At 40.3% G+C, this 26,795-nt stretch overlaps 2 gene segments (V, D, J or C); both read right to left on the bottom strand.

Annotated features, from left to right (window-relative positions):
* Window positions 1-1,228: 1,228 nt before the first annotated feature.
* Window positions 1,229-2,644, bottom strand: LOC120910351. The segment is given in 2 exon segments: window positions 1,229-1,759; window positions 2,473-2,644. Coding segments are annotated over 2 exon segments (411 nt in total).
* A 16,338-nt stretch (window positions 2,645-18,982) lies between these two features.
* The window catches only part of LOC120946872, a 9,837-nt gene continuing 2,024 nt past the window's right edge, over window positions 18,983-26,795 (bottom strand). The window contains 2 exon segments of the V gene segment in view: window positions 18,983-19,699; window positions 21,885-21,955. Of these exon segments, the coding sequence occupies window positions 19,380-19,699; window positions 21,885-21,955 (391 nt within the window).

Genomic DNA, 26,795 nt, shown 5'->3' with positions numbered 1-26,795 from the left:
AGAGGGCCCTGCTCATTACAACTTACAATCTAGAAGGGAGGGTCAAGTAATACAAAAGGTGATAACTGTGGGGGATGAGCTGATGGAGAAAATAAAGGTAGATTTGTTAGGTAGGGGCAGAAAAAGCTTCTCTGAAGAGGAGGGTTTTCATGAATTGTCTAAAAGAGTAGGAGATAATCAGATAGATTGGGGCGAGGACCAGGTGTCCCCATTGGAAGATTTACTCTATGGGCCAGATTCACGTAGAATCGCGGTGGCGTAACGTATCTTAGATACGTTACACCGCTGCAAGTTTTCATCGCAAGTGCCTGATTCACAAAGCACTTACGTGAAAACTTATGCCGGCGGCCTCCGGCGTAAGCCCGCGTAATTCAAAGGGGTGTGTGCCATTTAAATTAGGCGCACTCCCGCGCCGGACCTACTGCACATGCTCCGTTTTGAAATTACCGTTGTGCTTTGCACAAAGTGACGTCATTTTTTCGAACGGCGACGTGCGTAGCGTACTTTCGTTTTCCCTGACGTCTTACGCAAGAATTTTTTTTTTTTAATTCGACGTGGGAACGACGGCCATACTTTAACATGGGCTGTGTAAAGTTAGGGCAGCTAAAACGACGACTAACTTTGCGACGGGAAACTAGACTAGCAACGACGTAACGAACGCGAAAAACCGTTGTGGATCGCCGTAACTACTAATTTGCATACCCGACGCTGGTTTACGACGCAAACTCCCCCCAGCGGCGGCCGAGGTATTGTATCCTAAGATCCGACAGTGTAATTCAGTTACACCTGTCGGATCTTAGGGCAAACTATGCGTAACTGATTCTATGAATCAGTCGCATAGTTAGGACGACCCTAAAACAGAGATACAACGGCGTATCAGGAGATACGACGGCGTATCAGGAGATACGCCGACCTATCTCTTTTGTGAATCTGGCCCTTTATTCCTTGGGATATTTCAGAAGAAAAAACAAGAAGTAAGAAAGAAACCTCTCGAAAGTAAAAGAAATCCCCTTGTAGATGGTTGTCCTTGGACCAGGTGTATAAATACAAAAAATATATATTTGGGCTTTGGATAGACTTCGAAATTGGGCATTTGGCGCCTAACTAAGCTCAAAAATCAATCAATCAATCAACAATCTCAATGGACCCTGAAAAAGTTCTTGCACTGTCAGGAACAGAGAAAACCTTAGTATTTTCATCCTAGTGCTAATCGGCAAGGTCACTGTTGACAATTACCACTGACAATCGCTATTGCTATTAGCAGCTTGACCTGTAACCTGAACAAAGAAAAAATAATAATATTTGCACCAGTTTCTGCTCAACATCCATTATATAACAAACTAGAAAACAATAATAATAAATGCTATAATGAACAGCTCCCCCTCCAGGTATCATTTAGAACTGACGCTGACTCCCAGTAAGGTTATGTGCTGACATCTGCACTGACATTTCCAACTGTGTTGGCTGATTGCACAGAAGTAGACGGCGGAGTCCTCGGCACTGGACTTTGACAGTGTCAGAGTGGAGTTGAGTACATCAGGCCTGTTCAGAGCCCAGGACCCGAACCCCTCCTCCATTTTACTGTTATCACCAGCAGCTGTTGAGTAAACCATAAGCTTCAGCCCTTGCTGTCCTTTTTGCTGGTACCAGAACATTGATAAATAGCTGGTCTGTGTGTGACGACATTTAAGTTCCACAGATTTCCCAGACTGAACTATAAGGAATTTATCCTGGGTCACCTCCACCAACTGGGACAGACCTGAGAAGGGGAAGAATAATAATAGTGATAGCAACAAAACAGTAACAATAATACAAAACAATCATAGCAACATACGCAAAAATGTGACATGGCAATAATAATAACAAGCATAAAAATGGCAACAATAAAAATATCAATATTATTATCATTATGAAAAAGAAAAATACCAAAGCAATAATCGTGTTAAAAACACCAAAGGAATAATAAAAACAACAACAAAAATAATAACAATTAATATACATTTGTGTATATATATATATATATATATATATATATATATATATATATATATATATATATATATATATATATATATATATATATATAGATATATCTATCTATATATATAGATGTATATTGATAACATCAATATTTCTGTCTTTCCTACCATTAGGAACCCCTCTATGGTTTTTTTTTCTTCCTCTCTTTCCCTGGTCTATCTATTTGCTTCTTGGCATTAATGTTACATTGTTCTAACTACGTGATGAGTCATAATGTAGAATGTCTACAACATTTAACCCTAAAATTCTTCTTTTTATGTTCTATGTAAAACAAAGTAAAATAAATAATATTATAACACTAATAATAAAAATGATAAAAGCACCAAAATTAAAAGTAATACCGCTAGAAATAACATTTTTGATTACTCTTATTAATCTGTAAAAAAAAAGAAAATGAAAGAAAAAAATTAGTATACAATCTTTAGTTCTTACATGAAATAATATGTAGCAAAAGAATCCAGAGGCACCTTAACATTTTTCTTAAAAAAAATAAAATAGAAGATAAAATCGCTACAGCTTCTACAAGGTACTTCAATAAATGATGTTCATTTCATATGATGCTACATTGTGTATCTTGCTTTCTTTATTTCCTGTTCCCACCCACAGTAGTCAAATGTCTAAAGTAAGCAGAACTTTTCCTTTGCAGCTCTAATGCAGCGTACACACGATTGGTTCATCCGATGAAAACGGACCGATGGATTTTTTCATCAGATTTGTGATGAAGCTGACTTTCATCAGTCTTGCCTACACACCATCAGTTAAAAATCCGATCGTGTCCAACACAGTGACGTAAAACACAATGACGTGCAGAGAAAAATTAAGTTCAATGCTTTCGAGCATGCGTCGACTTGATTCTTTCTGAGCATGCATGGATTTTTGACCGATGGATTTCCCCACAGGCGATCGTTTTTTTAACCATCAGAAAATTTTAAAACAGGTCCGTTTTCATCAGACGAACCGATCGTGTGTACAGGGCGTAAGTCTTGGGTTCAAGGGCTAGATAACTAAAGACTGTTCACTTAGTAAAGTAATTTTTTTACTTTGCAAACAAATTTTCATCTAGCTTAGCGAATTGTGTGAATCTGTGTTGAATTCAATCATCCAATCATGGGCAAGCAAAAATCCTTTTTCAATTTGTATTTTATTTCATTTTTATTTATTTTTCTTACACATGATTCTTTGCTAAGTAGACTTTAACCAGATTCAGAAAGCTAAAATAAAGTTCACTTGCATAGTAAAAAGTTAACTTTGAAGAATGAACTCGCTATATGTCTTTTGTAATGTAGCGCTAGCCCCCCTCCCCCAGGAGCCGCTTGGTATGATGGGTCCTCTGTTCTCTGGCAAGGATTAAACTGCTTTGTCCTCTCTGACACACCTGGATATATAAGTTGAAGGATGCAGACAGCTGTATAACTTAAGTGTTAATACAGGCATCAACATCAAATTAGAATATGAGTTCAGTAGTGAACATATTCACTTCCTAGATGTAGACGTAATATTACAGGGAACGTCATTGGTCACTATGATTTATTTTAAACCTACTGACAGAAACAGTTACTTACCTCTTATCAGTGGTCACCATCCCAATTGGCTTAAGAATATTCCTAAAGGCCAGTTCATGAGAGTAAAGCGGAACTGCACAACCAATGATGATTTTATTACACATTCAAGAGTAATTAAAGAGAGATTCATGCAGAAAGGTTATGAAGAACCAGATTTAGATCAGATTATAAGTGAATTGGTTGACACCCCAATGGATATGTATCTGGCAGATAGAAGTCACCCTACTAACCCTAGACAGGAATGGGGTTTTATATCCAATTTTCATATGCAATATAAGGATATTGAAAAAATCTTTAAAAAGCATTGGCACGTATTGTGTTTAGATAAAGTTTTACATAATTCATTGCCGACACTTCCACCACTGCAGGCATCATTCAGATATCACCGCACAAAGCCATAAGAGGTTAATAGCTTCCTTTACCTTAATGCAGTGAGTTGCTAAAAATTTGCCTATAAGTAGATGGGATAAGGTGGCAGCTTTTTACCATCACTGGTTTTTTATATCCTCCTAGAGGGAGATGATTATAGACCCCACTTTTAAGTACACAATGGGGTTTATTTACTAAAGCAGGAAAGTACAAAATCAGGCTTACTTTTGTATAGAAACCAATGAGCTTCTAACCCCAGCTTGTTCAATTAAGCTTTGGTAATAAAACCTGGAAGCTCATTGGTTTCTATGCAGAAGTGAGCCTGATTTTGCACCTTCTATCAGTCAGGGCATCAAACGAGCCGGAGACCCCATAGAGGAGTCAGAGGAGGAAGAAGGTTACGACTTAAAGAGGCAAAAAGTCTAACACCTTCTGGCATCTTTAATCTTAGCACTGTAACCCTCAATAAGGCTGAACAAACAATTTTGGACAAGGGTTTGAAGTTTGTACTACCACGCAAACTAAACAAATTCGAAACTTATATGGATACATATAAGTTTATACGTAAGCTTAACATCAAAAGGTATATGCTTTCCAACCCTATTGTCCAGACTCAATCGGTTGCCACAGATTTTAAACATACAGGTCTTTCCAATGCATCTTTGTACAACCCTCCTGGGGGCACGGCCCCATCCATGAAAGTCTTTAGGGACACTGTCCTCAGGGACTTGGATCGTCTTCCTATCAAAAAAACACAATCTAACCATACCCTTAAAGCTGGCCTTGACTCTCTGTGTGACAACAAACAGATTGTCATTAGGCCTGCTGATAAGGGGGGGGCATAGTGGTCCTCAATAGGACCGACTATTTAGCCGAGATGGAGAGAATATTGGGAGACAGAGACACCTATAATCCTTTAGCGTGTGACCCTAAAAATTCCTACCTCAATCAGTTAGTTAAACTCATTTCTAAAGGTTACAAGGATGGTATTCTTAACAAAAAAGAGAAACTTTACCTTGTACCTAAGGCTCCAAGAACACCAGTTATTTATTATTTACCGAAAATCCACAAACACCTTACCTGCCCCCCGGGACGTCCTATTGTGAGTGGGATAGATTCCCTCACTTCCCGGGTGGGCAGGTACATAGATTTTTTTCTACAGCCGTTAGTTTCCAAGATGCCTTCTCATTTAAAGGACTCCCGACATGTCATCAATCTATTATCTAGCCTCAAATCCTCTCAAAATATGTGGCTTGTGACAGCTGACGTAACGTCACTTTATACGGTGATTCCCCATGATTTAGGCTTATCAGCAGTAGAATACTATCTTCGTCGGGACTCTGGTCTTTTTGATGAACAAATCTTTTTTATACTAGAGTTATTGCATTTTGCTGCGACTAGAAACTATTTCTGGTTTCAAAACCAGTTCTACCGGCAAGACAGGGGCGTGGCGATGGGGGCCAAATATGCCCCCAGCCTGGCCAATTTGTTTATGGCCATGTGGGAGGAGGATGTCGTCTATGTTTGCCGACAACCCCAGCTTAAGCTGTGGGCCAGGTACATTGACGACATCCTCCTCCTATGGGATGGCCCTCTTCTAGAGCTTCAATCTTTTATGTCATTTCTCAATCACAACGAGAGAGGCATCCACCTCAATTTTGAGGCAAGTCAATCTAGCATCAATTTTCTAGATCTCACAATCTCAGTCCAGGGTGATGTTTTCTGCACGAGCACTTACTTTAAGGGTACGGATAGAAACTCTTACATCCCCATGGACAGTTGCCATCATGACTCTTGGCTGAAATCAGTGCCAAAAAGCCAGTTTTTGCGTATTAAACGCAATTGTTCCAATGAGTCCGATTTTTTGGTACAATCTACTATTTTGATGAATAGATTTTTGGAAAAAGGCTATGATCAGGGTACCCTTATATCCACATTAAATGAGGTTAAAGGTATCGATAGGATTGACCTATTGAGGACTAAACCACGTGATACTAGTAAGCTGCCTGTTGTTCCCTTTGTTACTACTTTTTCCACCCAGCATTTCAGTGTCAAGAAACTTCTAAAAAAACATTGACACATCCTTAAAAATGACCCAATTTTGGGCCCTGTCTTACCAGACAACCCACAGGTGATTTTTAAGGGTGGTTCGGCCTTGAGACATAAATTGGCCCCCAATGTTCTTGAGCCACCTGCCATTAAAACTACCTTCCTCAATTCATTCACTGGTTTTTACCAGTGTAGGAAATGTCGGGTGTGTTCCCTTAGTGGTTGCATTCACAGAAGAACACACCATTTTGTCTCCACGGTCACAGGTGAACAGCACACTATTAAACCTTTCATTATGTGCGCGACCGAAGGGGTGGTCTACCTACTCCAGTGCCCCTGTGGGCTCCAGTATGTGGGCAGAACCAAGAGAGCCCTCTCAGTGAGACTTAATGAACACATTACCAACATTCTAGCAGGTTATTTGAACCACTCGGTATCTAAACATTATCGTTTGGTTCACAATAGAGACCCCTCAAAAACAATTTTCCTGGGGATCGATAGATATGCCCCCCACTGGCGTGGTAGTCCACTAGTGAGGAGTATCTCCAAATCCGAAATGCAGTGGATCCACAGAATCAAATGTTATACCCCTTTTGGACTCAATATAGAGGTTGACGTTAATGCTTTTATTGACAATTCTTAAACTTACCTTTATGACACTGTCACTGTTTATTTTGTTTTTAGTTTACCCTGTTATTTGTGAACTCGATCTGAGTGACGGGGTGACCTACATGTTGGCCTCTTGGGGGCCTTATCCCCCCCCTCTTTTTATAAATATATATTTCTGGCCAAATATGGTTAGGGTACTTATTGATGGTTCACATCAGTACTTATCCTACAGTTTTATCCGTTTTTCCCGCTTTCCATTAAAATTTATTTTAATTGGCATATTTTTTCACAGTACACTATTGGGTCAGCACCACACTGTATTATAATTCTTTATATATATCTATACTATTTATATCACTTTTTATTCCCTATATATACACATTTATATTCATTTGTATGTTTAATTCCCCTCTTTTTTTCTTGGAGCACTTTTATTTATATTCACAGTACATTTTTATGAATTCATTTTTTCTAGCTATATAAGTGTATAACTTACTACACTTACGCATTATAAATTGCATTTAATTCATGCATCTTATTCACTTATTTTTATTATTTGGTTATCTAAATTTTACAAGCCAAATTATCATTAATTATTTTTATTTTTCACATGTTTCACTAACATACTTTTTATATATTCATTGTGGTTGGTTTTTTGCCTGAATATAAGGGTACGATAATAATTTTTTTCACTTAAGTTGGCGAATTCCCCCTTTTTTTTCCCATATAATATATTTATTTATTCATTCGGTATAGCTCAGTGTGTTTTTCACACATTGGACTAGGATCGCTATTCACTTATTTGACCACAAGATGGCCTATGAATTTTTGTTCTATAAAAGTCCTCTTTGGTTTTGCTCTCATGTTTTGCGTTCCAGTGCGGCCTCCATGGGCGGTCATTTAGCCCGTGACTCAGATCGAGGCTTGGTTCTAGCTAGAGTATATATATGTGTAGTGTCAGCACGTCGCCCGTGCCCCAGATGACGTCAACTTTTGACGAAACGTGCGTCGGGAAGGTAGCGTGCTGACGCAAGACGTTTCTTCGTTCCGTGTGGACGGGCGTTCGATTGAGCCGGCCGGCTTCTATCTATTTCTGTTTTTATCTTCGTCCTGTAAGTGTTAAACTTTTTTTATTAAAACAACATAGTCAACATACTTCACCATGTGGGCAATATCATTCTTTCTATGTATCTACTGACCACATTACACCGGAGGACTCCAGGATATATCACCACCGCTCAGGATCTCAAAGGCCCTGGCTAGGGGTTTAGCCGCATGCTTGTATTGCTTTATGCTCTGGTAAGCCTCCCACCCATAGGGTGTTTTGGTGGTGGTGGTCCCTTGAGTCACAAATATCCTATATGTGCTGGTCCTGTTGTACTTCACTATTAAGTTTTTCTTGTGACACGCTGCAATCTTGTGGATCCGCGTTTGGGAAGTCTCAGCATCCATCCCTCCTCATCCCTCTGCGAGGATCATCAAAAGGCCCTGGCTGGGGTTTGCAGCCGCAAGTCTCTTATTGCTTGCCATCCGGTAAGCCTCCATCCTTTTCTTTTTTATTTTGTGGTGTCGGCCACCACTCATGATTTCAACTTATGAACTTTTATTCAATATTGATGAACTTATTTTTAACCATCTTCATTGACACAGAGACTATATTTTCAATCATGTGTTCTATTTCCTTTTAATTTTGGGGTCTTTTTTAATTTTAATTTCATCATATTTTTTCCATTATCAACTGACTGTTTAGTTTAATTTATTTTAATAGCGCAACGTTTCTTTTTATCTTTAGTATATAAACCCCATTGTGTACTTAAACGTGGGGTATGCCTGTATATTACCACAATATATACAATATTTTAACATATCAGAAAATAGGCCACAGGCAATTGATGATAGATAAGATAGCAAAAATGTTTATTATCGCAAGGTAGAATAAACATAATACACAAACCATTAAACAGGTCAGAGAAAATGTTAGAATACTTTAGGCTAACTGACTGGAATACTAGACACAATTATGGCAGTTAACTTAAACCCCAACAGGGTTTAAACTGTGTATCACCCTCTAGCTAGAAGTGTAGATTGTTCCTTTTTTTTGTGATAGTGTAGGTATATTTTTGCAGGCTTGGCTGACAGCCAAGCCTGTCTGTGTTTTTGTCCTGGGGAGGGCAGAAATTCAGGGAGAGCTGGATGACTCACAGGCAGCATCGCTGTGACCTCCCCCTATTTCTAGATTGTACTAGAAACTTTTAGAAAGATGGGAGGGAAACTAAGGTAGAGCTGCCAGGAGTATTCTGAGGGCCTTGACCAATACCCAACTTTGATTGGCAGGGGGCAGGCCCCTTCAAATACTCAGGGTCAGCCCAGCTGGGAAGGAGTTGTTCAGGGGAAATCTGGAGATGGAGTGTTAGGATGTTGTGGCCTTAGAGGGAGCCCCCCTGTCTTTGCGGGGGGTGACCTTGGGCCTGGGCTCGGGTGCGGACAGAACCCTCTCAAGACACATGGAGGTGTCTTGGACCCTGGACAGGAGGAACTGGGAGCAAGGAGAGGGCACTGCGAGAACACTGCCAGGCAAGTCTCCAGGAGCAACAGGAACAGCCAAGAGGGCTGTTGAGTGACACATAGTCAGATGGACTGGGAGGCACGCTTGAGAGGACTGGGATGGAGCAGTCTGGGATGGGTGCAGAGCCAGTCAGGAGGATTGTGGTGGCATGGGCAGTGGAAAGAGATAGCTTCAGCCAGGAAGACCTGAAGAGGTGGTACTGAGAGCAGTATCCACATGTGGGACAGCTAGCACAAATGACTACCTATTTTTGCTACACCATAGGGCCCTGCAGTTCCTGCCTGCAAAGGGCATTTGCTTTGGGTCCAACTGAGTCAGCATCAAACCCTTTATATCAGTGCTAGGTTGTCCTGGGAGTAATACACTGCAAGCAAGTGTATGTGCTGGAGGTGAAAGAAAATAGGTTGTATATACCAGAGTGTATATAGTTCAGTCCCTGTATATTTCTTCTATCAGGTTGGCATCCCATGTACACCCTATCCCCATCCAAATTATATTTCCCTAATAGAACAAAACAAAGTACAAGGACTGTATCTTGATCAAGTGTGTCTGCAAATTCGTGTGCAGGGTGGGAGATGGACCACAATCACCAGCACCCTCTATGGGGGTATTTCTACAACTGGTAAACACCACACTCGTAGGAACAGCATAAAAGGAGTGCACACACTCCTGATAGGGGTCCCCCTGGGGATTGCTGTAAAATACCTGGCACCTTAATTAGCACATTTAAGGGGGCTAACATTAGGACCCGTCTGTATGGTGGTGCACGTGTTACTGTCTCTTTAAACTGTATGCAGTGGAAGATTGTAGGGCTCCTAAGTAAGGGCAGTCTCTAGTGAAATGTACCACTGTCAGTAATGGGATAAGCACAGTTGGTTCCACTACCACTCCTAGTACCCAACAGATCTTGTCCAAAATGCTTGCAGTCTGTTGTCTCTCTCTGACGGTGACCACAGACAGGTAGGAGCAGCAGTTCTATACCCTACAAACCGTAGCATGAGAGTCTCTCTATGACTCCACAGCCTCAATAGACACAGCAGACAGCCCTGGTCCCCATGCACAAGCCCTCCATGGCTGTCTTTCTGGTGCAAACACCCACAACAACAGGTTTTGCGCTCTCTGGCTCCCTGCACTTTTCTGCCCCAACCTCCTGTCAATTGCCTGGAAAAACTCACTTGTTCTCCTCCTGTGTGCATCTAAGGATTCGTAAGCTGCTATTTATTATACTTTGGTTCTTGGGTTTAGGTCTCATGCACGTGGACATTTGCAGGCATAAAATATGCATAGCATAAAATTCCCAGTGATTTTCTACCCCTGAAGTGCCAAAAGGTGGGGCATACAGCTGGCCATAGAAATGCAATTGAACACATATTTTAATGTATGCACATGCCTGTACATGTGTATAGGGGTGTACAGCTTTTTAGGTCTAAGGCCAGATCTATGCCCCAACTGGTAAACTTTGGGTGCAGGAAATTGCCAGCAATTTTACCCTAGGCATATTTTATTTCTGCAAATATATGTGTGCATGAGACCTAAGATACTCTTTACCTCTTGCTGACTGTGCTATAGTCGAATGACAGCTACAGCATACTCGTGCATTTACGGGAGGGCATCTATTGAAGTCCTCCTGAGAAAGAGCTTGAGACGCAACTGTGTGCCTTGGACACAGCAGGTGGCAGATTAGGGTAAAGGGCTAATCACAGCAGGCCTTTACCATATGATTAGGTTGTGGAATTCTCTTCTCAGGCAGAGGTTTCAGGGGGGAGCATCGATAATTAAAAAAAACTATTAGATAGGCACCTGAACGACAACAACAAACAGGGATATACAATGTAATACTGACAATAAATCACACACATAGGTTGGACTTGATGGACTTCTTTTTTAAACCTTGCCTACTATGTAACTATGTACTAAGTCAATTTTGGTGCTCTTCTGATTGTAATAATTTTCATCCAAGGTTTAACCACAGTTTTACCTTGTGAGTTAATCATGGATCCTCTCAGCAGCTGGTATCGCCTTCCTATTTTCTCTGTCAATACCTGTGGCTCCCGCTGTCAGAGGGAGGGACCTGAACATGGTGCTGACTAGGTGTGTTTGCAAGGAGCACCGAGGAGCTCCCCATCATGGTGTGCTAACAAGCCACATGCCCTCCCACTTGCTACCGAACAATCCCTCCAAAAAACTGCAAGCCCCCTGCCTGAGACCCCTGCTACGACACAGCCTGTGGATGGATTGACTGTGCACATAGGGAGAAGAGGCTTGATGTGGCTGATGGGATTGAACTGCAGCAGAGAAAGAGACACTTCAGTGGAGCAGGGTGGGAAAGTAATGGATTGCAGCAGCTGAGTGTGGGTGACCAATTCACAGGGATGATTGTTATTTGAGTTAATTGAGTAACCTATTATTTCTGTCTGTTGGCTAATTTTTGCTACCCTTGGAGGTTCTTATGATATAATTAGCCTTGTGTCAACTTTAGCTCATTATGCAACCATTGTGTGACGTTTTGGGTAAATATTTGGTTTTATTTTTCATATAGTGACTGACCTACTTCTGTAGTACATAAAAAACTGTATTTATGTTCAATGAACAGTTATTCCTTTGGTTCCACTAGCCGAAAAATGTGTTTATTTTTTTTTTATTTGTTTATTTTTTTCATTTATCAGATCATTCATTATGATCGGCATTCTTTATTTTGGATTATTCGTGATTTTGGATGAATTTGTATTTGTTACATTTTCAGTGGAAGTCTGATAGAAATAATAGAAGATAACTAGTTTCCTCTGCAGGTGGCTTAATAAATTGTTGACACCTCTAGTGAAGTTGTTGGTTTTGTGTTGGCTCGTTGTCTGTTATTTGTGGCTGTGCATACCAGAAGCACAGAAATACACGGCCGTATCCTCAGATTTTACTTTCTCTTTTATTAGAAGAGAGTTGGTGGTATCTGGCCGGGACATGTTCCATTCTCTCTCAAATTTGTTCTCCATAGAGGGGGTACTCACTCCAACTGAGACGGCCATAAGCTTCAAACCCTCTCCTGGCTTTTGCTGATACCAATACATGTTGTAAGCTCCTGTTGTATCATCATGTGCACAAGGAATTTCCACCTTTTTTCCAGCTTTGGTGATAATTATGGGTACATTTTGAGTGACCGTCACCGCCTGGCACCAATCTAAAGGATGGAAATGATAAGTTAATGAGTATGTTTTACGCAATAGCTAGCTGATCAAATTTAAAAGATGAGCAAGCAAAAACTGAGAACATTGGATGGATTATGTGTATATATATGTTTGGAGGTGAAAGTAATGTGAAAATATAGCACAATACACTATTTAAAAATGTTAATGCACAATTTAAGGAGTTCTGTACTCTACCCCTGCATCTCTGATCCTCAAACTTTTTGCCTCATAGACATCTATAGAGATCTTTTGATATCTGGAGTGATGGAGGAGCAAATTGCAGGTGAATTATAAGTTAACTATGATAGGCCTTTCAGGGGCCAAATTTAGGGAATCGGGAAACTGTGGTTGAGTAGAACTTACACACCTTTTTCCCCAACTCCATGAATTAATACCAAGTATTGTAAAAATATAGTAGTTTAGCATCTCTAATAATACAATCCACCATTTTAAAATGTGAAATCATCACTTCAATGTAGCAGCTATCCACCTTAAAATATGTCTATAGAGAAACTGGAGAGTTGGAGGAACAGATATCAGGTCAAGAAATATAACTGCGATAGACTTCCAAGTGCCAAATTTAAGGATCAGGAAAATTTAGGCAAGTGTAACCTCCGCACCACCAATTTCTACTTACTTAGTTTGCATGGGATTACTATTTTACAAAAATAAACAATATTTTATAGAATGTCAAAAAGTCTAAATCTCTGTTAGGTTTATATTATCATCTGCTTCCCCATTGGGGAGATTCACCCTTACTATTGGTCCAGATGACAATTTTCTTAAGCTAAACAAAAGAAAAAAAGTTTTGCATGCACATATACTTTGAAAGACAAGGAAAATATATTCAGGTTTCTGCATGTGTAATAAAATAATATTATGAACTGCTCTTTATTCATTCTTTTTTATGTGTTTCTCCACATTTACATGTAAATCAAGGTGACCAGTAAAAACAAAAATGACAAGGGTTGCAACGGTATTTAAAAAAAAAAAAAATACCTTTGTATATGTGGAGAAAATATACATTAAGATATTTAAAATAAAGGAATACTATAATTGTATGTGCTGTCCATATACAGAACACACAATATTTTTATTTTCATTTTTTCACTAGTGTTTCATTAGTTTCGATTTTTATTTCATCTTTAGACAAATAACTGATTTGAAATAAATGATTTGGTGTGGAAATCAGAGCATTTATTTTCTTGACTCAAGCAATGTGAAATTAAATTAATTAAATGAAAAAGGGATTGAATTTTCACGTTTTCATCCCATCCAAATATAAAAGTCACAATATACATGAATGTAAAGAAAATAAATAAAAATAATCCTTACATGCCACAAGTTCTAGGACCAGCAAAAGACAAAGCACTCTTTTCATCATAGAGGAATGAAGTCCATATGCTCTGAAAAAGAGGAAATAAATGTTTCAGTTCATCCCCTTTATATTATCTATTAATTTCCAATGTATACATCAAGATACAGCTTACATTGAATAAAAATAAAATACAAAAATGTTTTGTTTATATATGTGGATGATCTGAGAAAACCTGATTATCTTGTGTTACGTTGTTCCCCAGTGTCACTTCCTTTTGTAAATGTCCCTTGTACCTCCCCCTCCCCTATAGAATATTAGATAACACCAGCATTTTATACTTTTTCTGAAGTTTTAATTAATTGAATTATTTTTATACAGTTTTTCAGAAAACATTTTGAAAACAAACTATAATAAGTATATTTTTTTCAGTGTATATAAATATTATTTAAGTCAAATTTCAATAAAGTTAAAGGGTCACTAAAGGAAAAAAATTATTTTGCTGAAATGACTGTTTACATGGTATAGAGACATAAAAGTTAACTGATTCCTTTTAAAAATGATTAAAATAGATTAAATTCAATCATATAATGTGCCTACAGTTTCACTTTCGTTTTTAAACTGGTTTCATGTTTCTGTGAAGTAAAGAGACCCACAGAACAAAAACAAACAAATCCAGGGCAGTGTTTTGTTTTTAAAATGAATCTGATTGGTTCTGTTAAGTTTTAGACACACAGTAATGACAGCTTAGACCATCGTGAAAAGCTCCCAGTACGATGGTTATAAGGAAATAGACAACCAGGAAGTGTGGAGATCAGAGCAGTTTTACAGCAACATCAAAGCAAAAACTAGCAATGAGGACATGAAACCAGGACTGCAGTTAGGTAAAGGAAGCTATTTAGCTAAAAAAAAAAAAATTCCTTTAGTGATCCTTTAAGATGGTAAAGACAGACCCAATTAATTTCCATTTTCTTGCAGATACAGTTTACAAAATGCAAAATTAATAAATTCCCCAAGAGAAATCAAATTAAATATTCCCTATAATAAATTAAACCTAAAAAGTATTTAAAGTATACAGAAACTAAAGATTACATTTTTTTTAATTAGATTGTAACAGAGCAGTTAGGGGTTAGAACCATTGTCATGATTGTATTGCTGAACAAACACAATACAAATCAATCCAGTACACTTACAAGATAGCCAGCAAAAATAAATAAAATAAATATAATTACACTATTAAACAGTTGCATTAAAAATTGAGGTTTTATTTGCATGCATTTGTAAATTCATATGGAAGCCATACTGCCATGTCAAGACCCTTCCTTTTATGCTGTCTCTGTCCCTGTTAGGAAGATTGGCTCTCTTTAATTGACCAGATCACCGGCATCACCTGGAATAAAAGAGGGGGGTAAATCCAAACTTTTGAGTTGCCACCAGAATAAGAATAGTGGTGAAATCATCCAAAAATCATCAAACTGGAAAGATATCATCTCACTTCCCGTTCAGTATACAGAACAGGAATGAATACGAGATGTCTCTAAGACACAGCAAAAGAAAAAACTGACAGTGATTTTAACCATTCCTTAATCTAAAATACAAAAAATAATGTTTTTTTTTTAAAGTGGTTCTAAAGGCAGACATATTTTTTTTTATACCTTAATGCATTCTATGCATTAAAGTAATCAATCTTCTGCAAGCAAACCCCACCCACCACCACACTCCCTAAATCAGTGGTCTCAAAGTACCGGCCCGCGGGCCATTTGCGGCCCGCGGACCAGTTATAAATGGCCCTCAGGCAGGGTGGAAGTGAGGGGAGCAAAAAAAAAAAAAATTTTATTTTTTTTATTTTTTTTGAGCTGGTGCCATCTGGTGGTGAGCCGTTGGTATTTTTTACACTATTTTCACTGCCATATTCTTCCCTCTAATTAGAACCCCCAAACATTATATATATTTTTTATCCTAACACCCTAGAGAATAAAATAGCGATCATTGCAATACTTTCTGTTACGCCGTATTTGCGCAGCGGTCTTACAAGCGCACTTTTTTGGGAAAAAATTACACTTTTTTTAATTAAAAAATAAGACAACAGTAAAGTTATCCCCATTTTTTTTAATATTATGAAAGATAATGTTACGCCGAGTAAATTCATACCCAACATGTCACGCTTCAAAATTGTGTCCGCTTGTGGAATGCCGACAAACTTTTTTTACCCTTTAAAATCTTCATAGGCGACGTTTAAAAAAATCTACATGTTGCATGTTTTAAGTTACAGAGGAGCTAGAATTATTGCTCTCACTCTACCAATCGCGGCGATACCTCACATGTGTGGTTTGAACACCGTTTACATATGCGGGCGCTGCTCACGTATGTGTTCGCTTCTGCGCGCAAGCTCGTCGGGACGGGGTGCGTTTTCTGGCTCCTAACTTTTTTAGCTGGCTCCTAGATTCCAAGCAAATTTGTCAAACCCTGACTTACACCAGTGGTGGTGGTAATAATGCGCTCGCTGACACCAGTGCTGGGGGTTAATAATGTGTTCGCTGACACCAGTACTGTTGTTTTTGAAGTTTGAAAGTTTGCATGCGGCCCCCCATGGCATATGAAAACTTGTCTTGTGGCCCTCAGGTAATTTGAGTTTGAGACCCCTGCCCTAAATGCTTACCTGAGCCCAACCTCCATCAAGCGATGCGCATGAGGGCAGCGGCTCTTTCGGCTCTTTCCTTCCTCATTGGCTCAGGGACAGCAGTGGGAGCCATTGGCTCTGCTGCTGTCAATAACAGCCAGTGAGAAAGAAAGTTGGGGCGGGACCAAGCTGCACTGTGTGTCTTATGGACACAAAGGGCTGTCTCAGGAGCGAACACACACTAGTGCCCCCCTTACTATGGAGTACTTGGGTGGTGGGGGGATTGGTTTTAGCCAGGAGCGCCAGTGAGGAACCTGGGAACGGGAGGATCAGGGCTGTTCTGTGCAAAATTAGAGCAGGTAAGTATAATATGTTTGTTGTTTTTTTTTTTTTTATAAATGTTACCTTTAGAATCAAACTCTAAATTAATGTAATTTACCTTTTTAAAGCACAGTGTATTATAAGGACTAGTATTTTTTTTAAATAAGTTATTTTGTTTGACTTCTTTTGCTGATGTGTTGCATCTCAGTGTTGCTGATCTTCTGCAGCCTCTTTGCAGCTACCGTTCCCATCTACCTGCTCTCTAGTGATGGTTGCATGGCATTTCTCACGATTGGTTCCCAGATGGTGAATACAGTAGACCATGCAGTGGGGAATGTAGAAATGGACACGTTTCTATATTGGGAGCCTGTATGTCAGGGTGATTCTGACAATGGCAGATGAAAATTGGATTTTCTTATCACAGACGTCTGATAGACCAAAACAGTAGGAACAGGAGATCTGACTTTCCTCCCCTGACAAAATGGAGATCTGTCTGTTTACATTGACAAATCTCTGTCCTGTCTCTTTTAGGAGCAATTGCAGGTGGCCGGCGGGCATCGCACAGCTCTTAAAGTGGCCGATGTACAGGAACGGTGATTAGCCCCAGGGGAGCCAACCTGCCACAGTATAACTGCGGCGGCTGGTCCCTAAGTGTTTAAACCCTAATGCCGCGTACACACAACCGTTTTTGATGATGAGAACAATGCCATTTTTTAAATTGGTCATTAAAAACGATCGTGTGAGGGCTCCAGAGCATTTTTCTCAACGTGAAAAATGGGCATTAAAAATTTAGAACATGCTCTAATTTTTCGCATCATTTTTCATGTCGTGAAAAACGGTCGTGTGTAGGCTTTAACGACGGGAAAAAAATGTGCATGCTCAGAAGCAAGTTATGAGATGGGAGCACTTGTTTTGGTAAAACTAGCATTTGTAATGGAGATAGCACATTCGTCATGCTGTAACAGACTGAAAAGCACAAAGACTGAAGAGCGCGAATCGTCTTTCACCAAACTTTTACTAACACGAAATCAGCAAAAGCAGCCCAAAGGGTGGCGCCATCCGAATGGAACTTTCTCTTTATAGTGCCGTTGTACGTGTTGTACGTCACCGCGCTTTGCTCAAGCATTTTTTTTCACGATCGTGTGTAGGCAAGGCAGGCTTGGCAAGAATCACGTTGATAAAAACTTTGAGGTAGATTCACAAACATTTTACGTTGGCGTATCTATTGATATGCCGCGTAAGTTGAAAGATGCGCCGTCGTATCTATGTGCGCTATTCAGGGAACTCGATACGCCTAAATTCCTGCTTCATCCGACAGACGTAAGTCTGAGGCCTAGTACACACGAGAGGATTTATCCGTGGATACGGTCCAACGGACCGTTTCCGCGGATAAATCCTCTCGAGGATTTCCGCGGATTTGGATCCGATGGAGTGTACTCACCATAGGATCGAAATCCGCGCCGAAATCCCATCGCGATGACGTGTCGCGCCGTCGCCGTGATGATGACGCGGCGACGTGCGCGACGCTGTCATATAAGGAATTCCACGCATGCGTCGAATCATTACGACGCATGCGGGGGATCCATTCGGACAGATTGATCCAGTGAGTCTGTACAGACCAGCGGATCAATCCGTTGGGATGGATTCAAGCGGATAGATTTTAAAGCATGTCTTCAAATTTGTATCCGCTTGAAATCCATCCCAGGGGATAAAAATCAGCGGAAACAGATCCGCTGGATTGTACACACCAGGGGATCTATCCGCTGGAGCCGGTCCGCGGATCAATTCCAGCGGATGGATCCTCTCGTGTGTACGGGGCCTTAGTACGCCATCGTATCTAGGGTGCATATTTACGCTGGCCGCTAGGGGCACTTCCGTAGATTTATGCGTAGAATATGTAAATGAGCTAGATACGCCGATTCACAAACGTACTTGCGCCCGCTACGCCGTTAATGTAAAACTTACATCTGGCATAAAGTTATCCCTGCTATATGAGGCACAGCCAATGTTAAGGTATGGACGTCGGAACATCCGTCGAATTTTACGTCGTTTACGTAAGTGGTACGTGAATGGGGCTGTGTGTAGGTTACGTTCACGTCGAAAGCATTGAGCCGACGTTTCTTAGGGAGTATATGCGATGTGATTCTGAGCATGCGCGCGCATGTGCCGTACGCACGGCCATTCATTTACATGGGGTCACGGCTAATTTAAATGAAGCACACCCCCTACCTGCCTATTTTGAATTAGGCGGGCTTACGCCGTCCTATTTACACTACGCCGGCGCAACATACGGCGCAAGATCTTTGAGAATACTGTTCTGGGCTCCCTGTTTTACGCCGGCGTAGCGCACATGAGATGCGCTACGCCGGCCAAAAGAAGCGCTGAGCTACCTAAATCTACCTCTTTGTTTTTTCTAGGACATGAAAAACGGTCGTGTGTACGCGGCATCACACTTAACCTGTTTCATAAATTAAACCTTTGAAACCTTCCCTCCCTCTCAACACGAAACCTGTGCTCCTTACTCACCTTTGCCCTGTACCTGGAATGACTGGACCAACACCAATCAAGACCCAAACAAAAAATTATGTAGCCTCAAGATCTTGGTGCCAGAAATTGATTGTAGAAACTTTATTTTAAATTAAAGTTTGATTGCATTTTTAGGAACACACTAGTTTCCCCAGCAGGTGGCTTAGAAAAGTTGACACTCCTAGTGAAGCGAGTTGTTGGTTTTATGTTGGCTCCTTCTCTGTTATTTGTGGCTGTGCAGACTGGAAGCACAGAAATACACAGCCATATCTTCAGATGTTGCTTTCTCCTTTATCAGAAAGAAGTTTATGATATCTGGCCGGGACATATTCCATTTTCCCTTAAATTCATCCTCCATAGTGGGGGGAGATGACGCAATTGATAGAGCCATAAGCTTCATCCCCTCACCTGGCTTCTGTTGATACCAGTACATGTTGTAAGAACCAGTTTTATCGTCGTGTTCACAAGGAATTTCCACCTTTTTTCCAGCTTTGGTGACAATTATGGGTACATTCTGAGTGACCGTCACTGCCTGGCACAAATCTGTTGGACGGAAAACGATAAGCTAATTCGAATTTTTTAGGGAATAGTTAGCTAATCAATTTTAGAAGATACTTAAAAGATCACAAAAACTGAGAACATTGGATTATGTATATGTACAGAGGTGAAAGTAATGCGAACATATAGTACAATCCACTATTTTAAAAGTTTATTGCATCAATTCAGGAGCTCTGCACTTTGCTCCTGCATCTCTGATCCTCTAATTTTTAGCCTCATAGACATCTATAGAGATCCTCTGATATCTAGGGAGGTGGAGGAGCAGATAATAAAGTATAAGCTAACTATGACAGGCCTTTAAAGGGATCACTATGGTTGAGTAGAACTTACACACCTTCTTCCCTAACTCCACAAATTAATACCAAGTAATGTAAAAGTATAGTACAATTCAGCACCTCCAATAATAACAACCACCATTTAAAAATTTGAACGCATAAGCCTCAGGGGTCGACACTATGCTTCTGTATCTCCTGCTCCTTCACCTTGGTGGTGTAGTGGGTAGCACTGCCTAGCAGTAAAAAGGGTTGCTGGTTTGAATCCCAACCACGACACTACCTTCTTGGAGTTTGCATGTTCTCCCTGTGCCTGTGTGGATTTCCTCCAGGTAATACGGTTTCCTCCCACACTCCAAAGACATGCTGGTTAATTGGCTTCTGTCTAAAATTGGCCTTAGTATATAAATGTGAGTTAGGGACCTTAGATTGTAAGCTCCTTGAGGGTAGGGACAGATGTGAATGTACAATGTATATGTAAATTGGTGGCGCTATACAAGTACCTTAAATAATAATAATCTCCAATCCACTGACTGTCATCCTTATAGATGTCTATGGAGATAATCTGACATCTGGGAAGTTATGCCCCATACACATGATAGGGATAAATTCCGACAGATTTTTTCCGACCAACCTAAACGCAGTGACGTACAACACTATGACGAGCCGAGAAAAATTAAGTTCAATGCTTCCGAGCATGCGTCGACTTGATTCTGAGCATGCATGGATTTTTCTCCATCAGAGTTCCACCCATCTGATTGGAATTTGCGATAGAAATTTTTTTCATTGGAAAAAAAGAGAACATGTTCTCTTTCTAAGTCCGTCGGAATTTCCGATGGAAAAAATCTGATGGGGCACACACGCGGTCAGAATATCCGATGAAAAAATTCCATCTGACTGTCATGCTCTCCCCCTCCCTTGGACTACACAGCTCCTTTCTCTCTCTGCAACGTAGAGAGTGTCCTGACTCTCCTGTAGTCCAAGGGAGGGGGCGAGCACGACATTCCACACCAGGGAGAAAGCCTTGCATTACTGTGTGGTGTTACAGACAGAAGAACAGGAAGTGAGGATTTCTCAGAAGAAATATGGACATTTAAAAGCAAAATCGAAGGATGAGGTAAGTGAAGGAGGACTGCACTAAGGTAAAGGAAGCTATTTAGGAGAAAACAAATTGTACCTTTACAACCCCTTTAGTTTGCATGGGATTATCTCTTTAAATATATAAAAAGCAAAAATAAATGATATTTTATAGAATATCAAAACCTTGGTTTATATTGTCATCTGCTTCCCCATTAAGCAGATCCACCCTTACTATTGGTCCAGATGACAATTTTTCTTAACCCAAACAAAAGAAAAAAAGTTTTGCATGTACATATACTTTAAAAGGCAAGGAAGATATATTCAGATTTATTCATGTGTAATAAAATGAATACAATATTTTGTATTCGTACTCTAGATTCATTCTTTTTTAAATGCAAATCAAGGTGACCAGCAAAATCAAAAATGACAAGGGTTGAGATAGGGTATTTTTTCAACTAAATTCTAGAGTTTGTAAATGTGAAGAAAGTATAAATTAAGAAATTTTAAATGAAATTAAGATATTTAAAATGAAAAAAGGAATTATTTTCCAGAATACTATAATTTTGTGTGCTGACTGTATACAGAACACACACAATAGTGGGGCCTTTAGTTTACAACTTTTATGTCACCTTTTGACAATAAACTAATTTAAAAATAGATTTACTGAAGGAAAAGAGCATTTGTTTTCTTGACTCAAGCAATGTGAAATTAAATTCATTAATTGAAAAAGGGATTGAATTTTGACTTTTTCATCCCATCCAAAAATAAAAGACACAACATACATGAATGTAAAGAATATATATAAAAATAATCCTTACGTGCCAAAAGTTCCAAGACCAGCAAAAGACAAAGCAGCCTTTTCATTGTAGAGGAATGATGTCCATATGTTCTGAAAAAGAGTAAATAAATGTTTTAGTTCATCACCTTTTATATTCTCCCAATAATTTCCAATGTATAAATCAAGATATAGCTTACATCGCATAAAAAAATAATAATAATTGTTTAGTCTCTATATGTGGATGATCTGAGAAAACTTGATTATGTTGTGTTACGTCGTCCCCCAGTGTCACTTCCTTTGAAAATGTACCTCCCCTCCCCTATAGAATTTCTAGATAACATCAGCATTTTATACTTTTACAGATTTTTTTATTTTTTTCAATTGATTGTATACTGTTGTTTAGAAAATAATTTTAAAACAAAATATATTGCGTATGATTTTTTTTTTCAGTGTGTATAAATATTATTTAAGCTGAGTTACAATAAAGTTAAGATAGCAAAGACAAACTCAAAGCTTTATCATTTTCTTGCAGTCACAGTTTAGTGTGCAAGAAAAAAATACATTCCCTAAGAGAAATCAAATTAAATATTGTCTATATTTAATTCTGATTTGCAGTATAAACAAGTATTTAAAGCACACAGTAGCTAAAGATAACATGGGCCAGATTCAGGTAGCTTGGCACATCTTTGTGCCGGCGTAGCGTAACTCTGAGAGGCAAGAGCAGTATTCACAAAGCACTCGCTCCCTACGTTGCGCCAGCGTAACGTAAATTAGCCGGCATAAGCCCGCCTAATTCAAAGTAGGAAGGTAGTGGGCGTGATGCATTTAAATTAACTGTGACCCCATGAAAATGAAGGGCCGAACGAACGGCGCATGCCCGCGCATGCTCAGAATCACATCGGATTTACTCCCTAAGATACGACGACTCAATGCCTACGACGTGAACGTAACCTACGCCCAGCCCCATTCACGTACGACTTACGTAAACAACGTAAAATACGACGGCTGTTCCGACGTCCATACCCTAACATGACTTACCCCTGCTTTATGAGGCTTTACTTTACGCCGGACGTACGCCTTACGTAAACGGCGTAGATTACATCGACGGGCATAAGTACGTTCGTGAATCGGCATATCTCGCTCATTTACATATTCCAAGCATAAATCAATGGAAGCGCCCCTTGCGGCCAGCGTAAATTTGCGCCCAAGATACGACGGCGTAGGAAACTTACGTCGGTCAGATGAAGCCAAATTTCAGGCGTATCTTGTAATAAGAATCAGGCGCATAGATACGACGGCACATCTGGGCACTAACGCGGCGTATCTACACATCTGTTGGTGTAAGTGTTACGTGAATCCAGCCCAACATGTTTTTATTACATTTTAAGCCATGATTGTATTATTGCTGAACATACACAATACAAAAAAAAATTAAGCACACTTACAAGATAGCCAGTAATAATAATAATAATAATAATAATAATAATAATAATAATAATAATAAAAAAAAGTAAAAATAAAAACAAACAAATTACACTGTTTATTAAAAATTTAGATTTTATTTGTATGCATTTGCAAATTGATCTGGAAGCCATACTGCCATGTGAAGACCCTAATTTCTTTATTGGTGTCCCTGTCCCCATTAGGGTGATTGACTCTCTTCAATTGACCTGATCTCCAGTGTCAACTGGATTGAAAGTAAATCCAATATTTTGAGTAGCCACCAGAGCAAGAATAGTGGAAATCTTCCACACAATTATTTAAACAATAACAATAATGCCCTGTACACAAGATAGGTTAGTCTGATGAAAACCAAGTTCTACCAGAGCAAAGAGTTTGCAAAGGTGGCACCTAAGCAGGTGCACTCCTGAGCCGCTGCTCTGCATGTCTATTTATGCACAGAGCTGTGGCTCAACCCCGCCCCCTCTCTCTCCTCTTTGGTTCACTGGCTGTGATTGACGGTGGAAGCCAATGGCAGAGGCTCCCGTACACAGCACTGGAGAAAGCTCAGGCTCGTGTAAGTATTGGGGGGGGGGAGGCCTGCTGCACACAGAAGTTTTTTTTACCTTCATGCATAGAATGCATGAAGGTTAAAAACCTTGAGCCTTTACAACCATTTTAACACTTATCCTTCCCTCTCTAACTCGTTACTTTGAGCTATCCCTTGATACTGAACTGCAGTTAACCTTAACCCTCAGGCCCCGTACACACGTCCGAGGAACTCGACGGGCAAAACACATCGTTTTGCCCGTCGAGTTCCTTGTGAAGCCGCCGAGCCGAAATTTCCCATTGAACGACGAGGAAATAGAGAACATGTTCTCTATTTCCTCGCCGAGGTCCTCGTCGGCTTCCTCGGCCGAAAGTGTACACACGGCCGGGTTTCTCGGCAGAATTCAGCTCCGACCGAGTTTCTGGCTGAATTCTGCCGAGAAACTCGGTCGTGTGTACGGGGCCTAAGACTTGACTTGACCAAGAAATTAAAAGCCTTTAACAGCTACTCTCCCTCTCAGCAGTAAACCAATGCTGCATACTCAGCTTTTCCTGTACAGAGAGCCTCTAGGCCAGTGATGGCAAACCTTGGCACCCCAGATATTTTGGAACTCCATTTCCCATGATGCTCAACTGCAGGCCCGGATTTACTCCCTTTGCTGCCCCAAGGCCGGGTCCTTCAATGCTGCCCCCACACACACACCATCACATAGGGGGCTTCTGAGCCCCCCCATGTGATAGAAATGAGGTAACAAAAAAATGTAATTACATTAAACCCCCCCCCCCAGCCAAATTCTATAGTGAAATACAGTACTTAGAACTCCGTCTGACTGTTTACATGTTGAATTTTAAAAGCAGCAGACTTCTGTCAGATTAGCAAACCTGTGAGATCATGTGTTTTTAAACGTAAATAGTCAGACGAAGTTCTAAGTACTGTATTTCACTATAGAACCTCAGTTTACTGTAATAAAGTGTAAAATGTAAAACTCCTGGGGGTGTACAAAGATGTCCACGTGTCCCCTTCTCACTGTATCCTTAGGGTGGAGGAGTGCGGAGTGTAGCAAGATGGCGGTGATTCGTCACATTCGGATACCCATCGCGGTTTTAGTGTGCTGTTTTGTCGTAAAAGTGTTGGAACGCATATGACGGGGTCGCGCATGCGCAGTGCAAATTTTTTCAGCACTGCGAGCTCCGTGAGTGTGACCGCGGATCCCGTGGACTCGATGTCCGCCGGGAGTCCCGCGATCATCTCACGGAGAGACAGACAGGGAAATGCTGATGTAAACATTCCCCGTTCTGCCTAGTGACAGGACACTGATCACAGCTCCCTGTGAACGGGAGAAGTGATCAGTGTCCTGTCACACGTAGCCCACACTCCACAGTTAGAACAATCCCTAGGACACACTACTGGTTACAGCAGGGGTTCACCCTAAAAACGATTTTCTAACACTACATCCAGCTCACTCTCTACACTGACAGTATGCCTTTTTTTTTTTTTTTTTTTGCTGTACATACCTCGTTCATCTATTTTCTTCCCCGGCTTCCGGGTCGGGACTCCCGCAGGTGATTGACGTGATGACGAAAACGACCTCACCCCATCGCATAAGGAGCGTCACGAGTTGCCGAAAGAAGCCGAATGGCGAGTCGGCGCTATACGGCGCCTGCGCACCGACGTTCGGCTTCTTTCGGCAACTCGTGACGTTCCTTATGCGACGGGTTGAGGTCGTTTTCGTCATCACTTAAATCACCTGCTGGATAGGAACCCCCACTCCCGCGGGAGTCCCGACCCGGAAGCCGGGGAAGAAAATAGCTGTACGAGGTATGTACAGCAAAAAAAACAAAAACAAACGGCATACTCTCAATGTAGAGAGTGAGCTGGATGTAATGTTAGAAAATCGTTTTTAGGGTGAACCCCCCCTTTAAGCCCATCCTGCCAGTGTCATTTTTACAGTAAGCAGTGCATTTTTATAGCACTGATCGCTGTATAAATGACAATGGTCCCAAAATGGCATTAAAAGTGTCTGATGCGTCCGCCAAAATGTCGCAGTCATGATAAAAATCACTAATCGCCACCATTACTAGTAAAAAAAAAAATATTATTGAAAATGCCATAAAACTATCCCCTATTTTGTAGAAGCTAAAACTTTTGCACAAACCAATCAATAGACGCTTATTGCGATTTTTTTTTACCAAAAATATGTAGAAGAATATGTATCAGCCTAAACTGAGGAAAACATTTGTTTTTTTAATATATTTTTTGAGGATATTTATTATAGCAAAAAGTAAAAAATATTGCTTTTTTTTCAAAATTGGCGCTCTTTTTTTGTTTATAGAGCAAAAAATAAAAACCGCAGAGGTGATCAAATACCACCAAAATAAAGCTCTATTTTTGGGGAAAAAGGACGTGAATTTTGTTTGGGAGACACGTCGCACGACCACGCAATTGTCAGTTAAAGCAACGTGCCGAATCGCAAAAAGTGGCCTGGTCTTTGGGCAGCCAAATTGTCTGGGGCTGAAGTGGTTAAGTGGGAAGTCTGAGTGAATTCTTAGGAGTAGACTAGTTTCCCACGGTGGCTTTGTGAATTGTTGACACCTCAGTGATGTAAGTTGGGGGTTTTGTTTCTGCACTGGGAACACTTGGACCTACACTTACCAAGTCCCAAAATGATTGAGCTTCAAGATCCTGGTGCCACAGCACAGTCATGTTTTTTATTTATTTTCAGTTGAAGTCTGAGTGAATTATTAAGAGAAAACTAGTTTCCTCTGCAGGTGGCTTAATAACTTGTTGACATCTCTAGCGACTTAAATTGTTGGTTTTGTGTTGGCTCGTTCTCTGTTATTTGTGGCTGTGCATACTGGAAGCACAGAAATACACAGCCGTATCTTCAGAGTTTGCTTCCTCTTTTATCAGAAGGGAATTGGTGGCAACTATCCGGGACATGTTCCATTTTCTTTCAAACTC

The sequence above is a fragment of the Rana temporaria genome, chromosome 8, assembly GCF_905171775.1.
Source record: "Rana temporaria chromosome 8, aRanTem1.1, whole genome shotgun sequence".
NCBI classification, from domain to species: Eukaryota; Metazoa; Chordata; class Amphibia; order Anura; family Ranidae; genus Rana; species Rana temporaria.
This window is presented reverse-complemented; position numbering and strand designations above follow the sequence as displayed.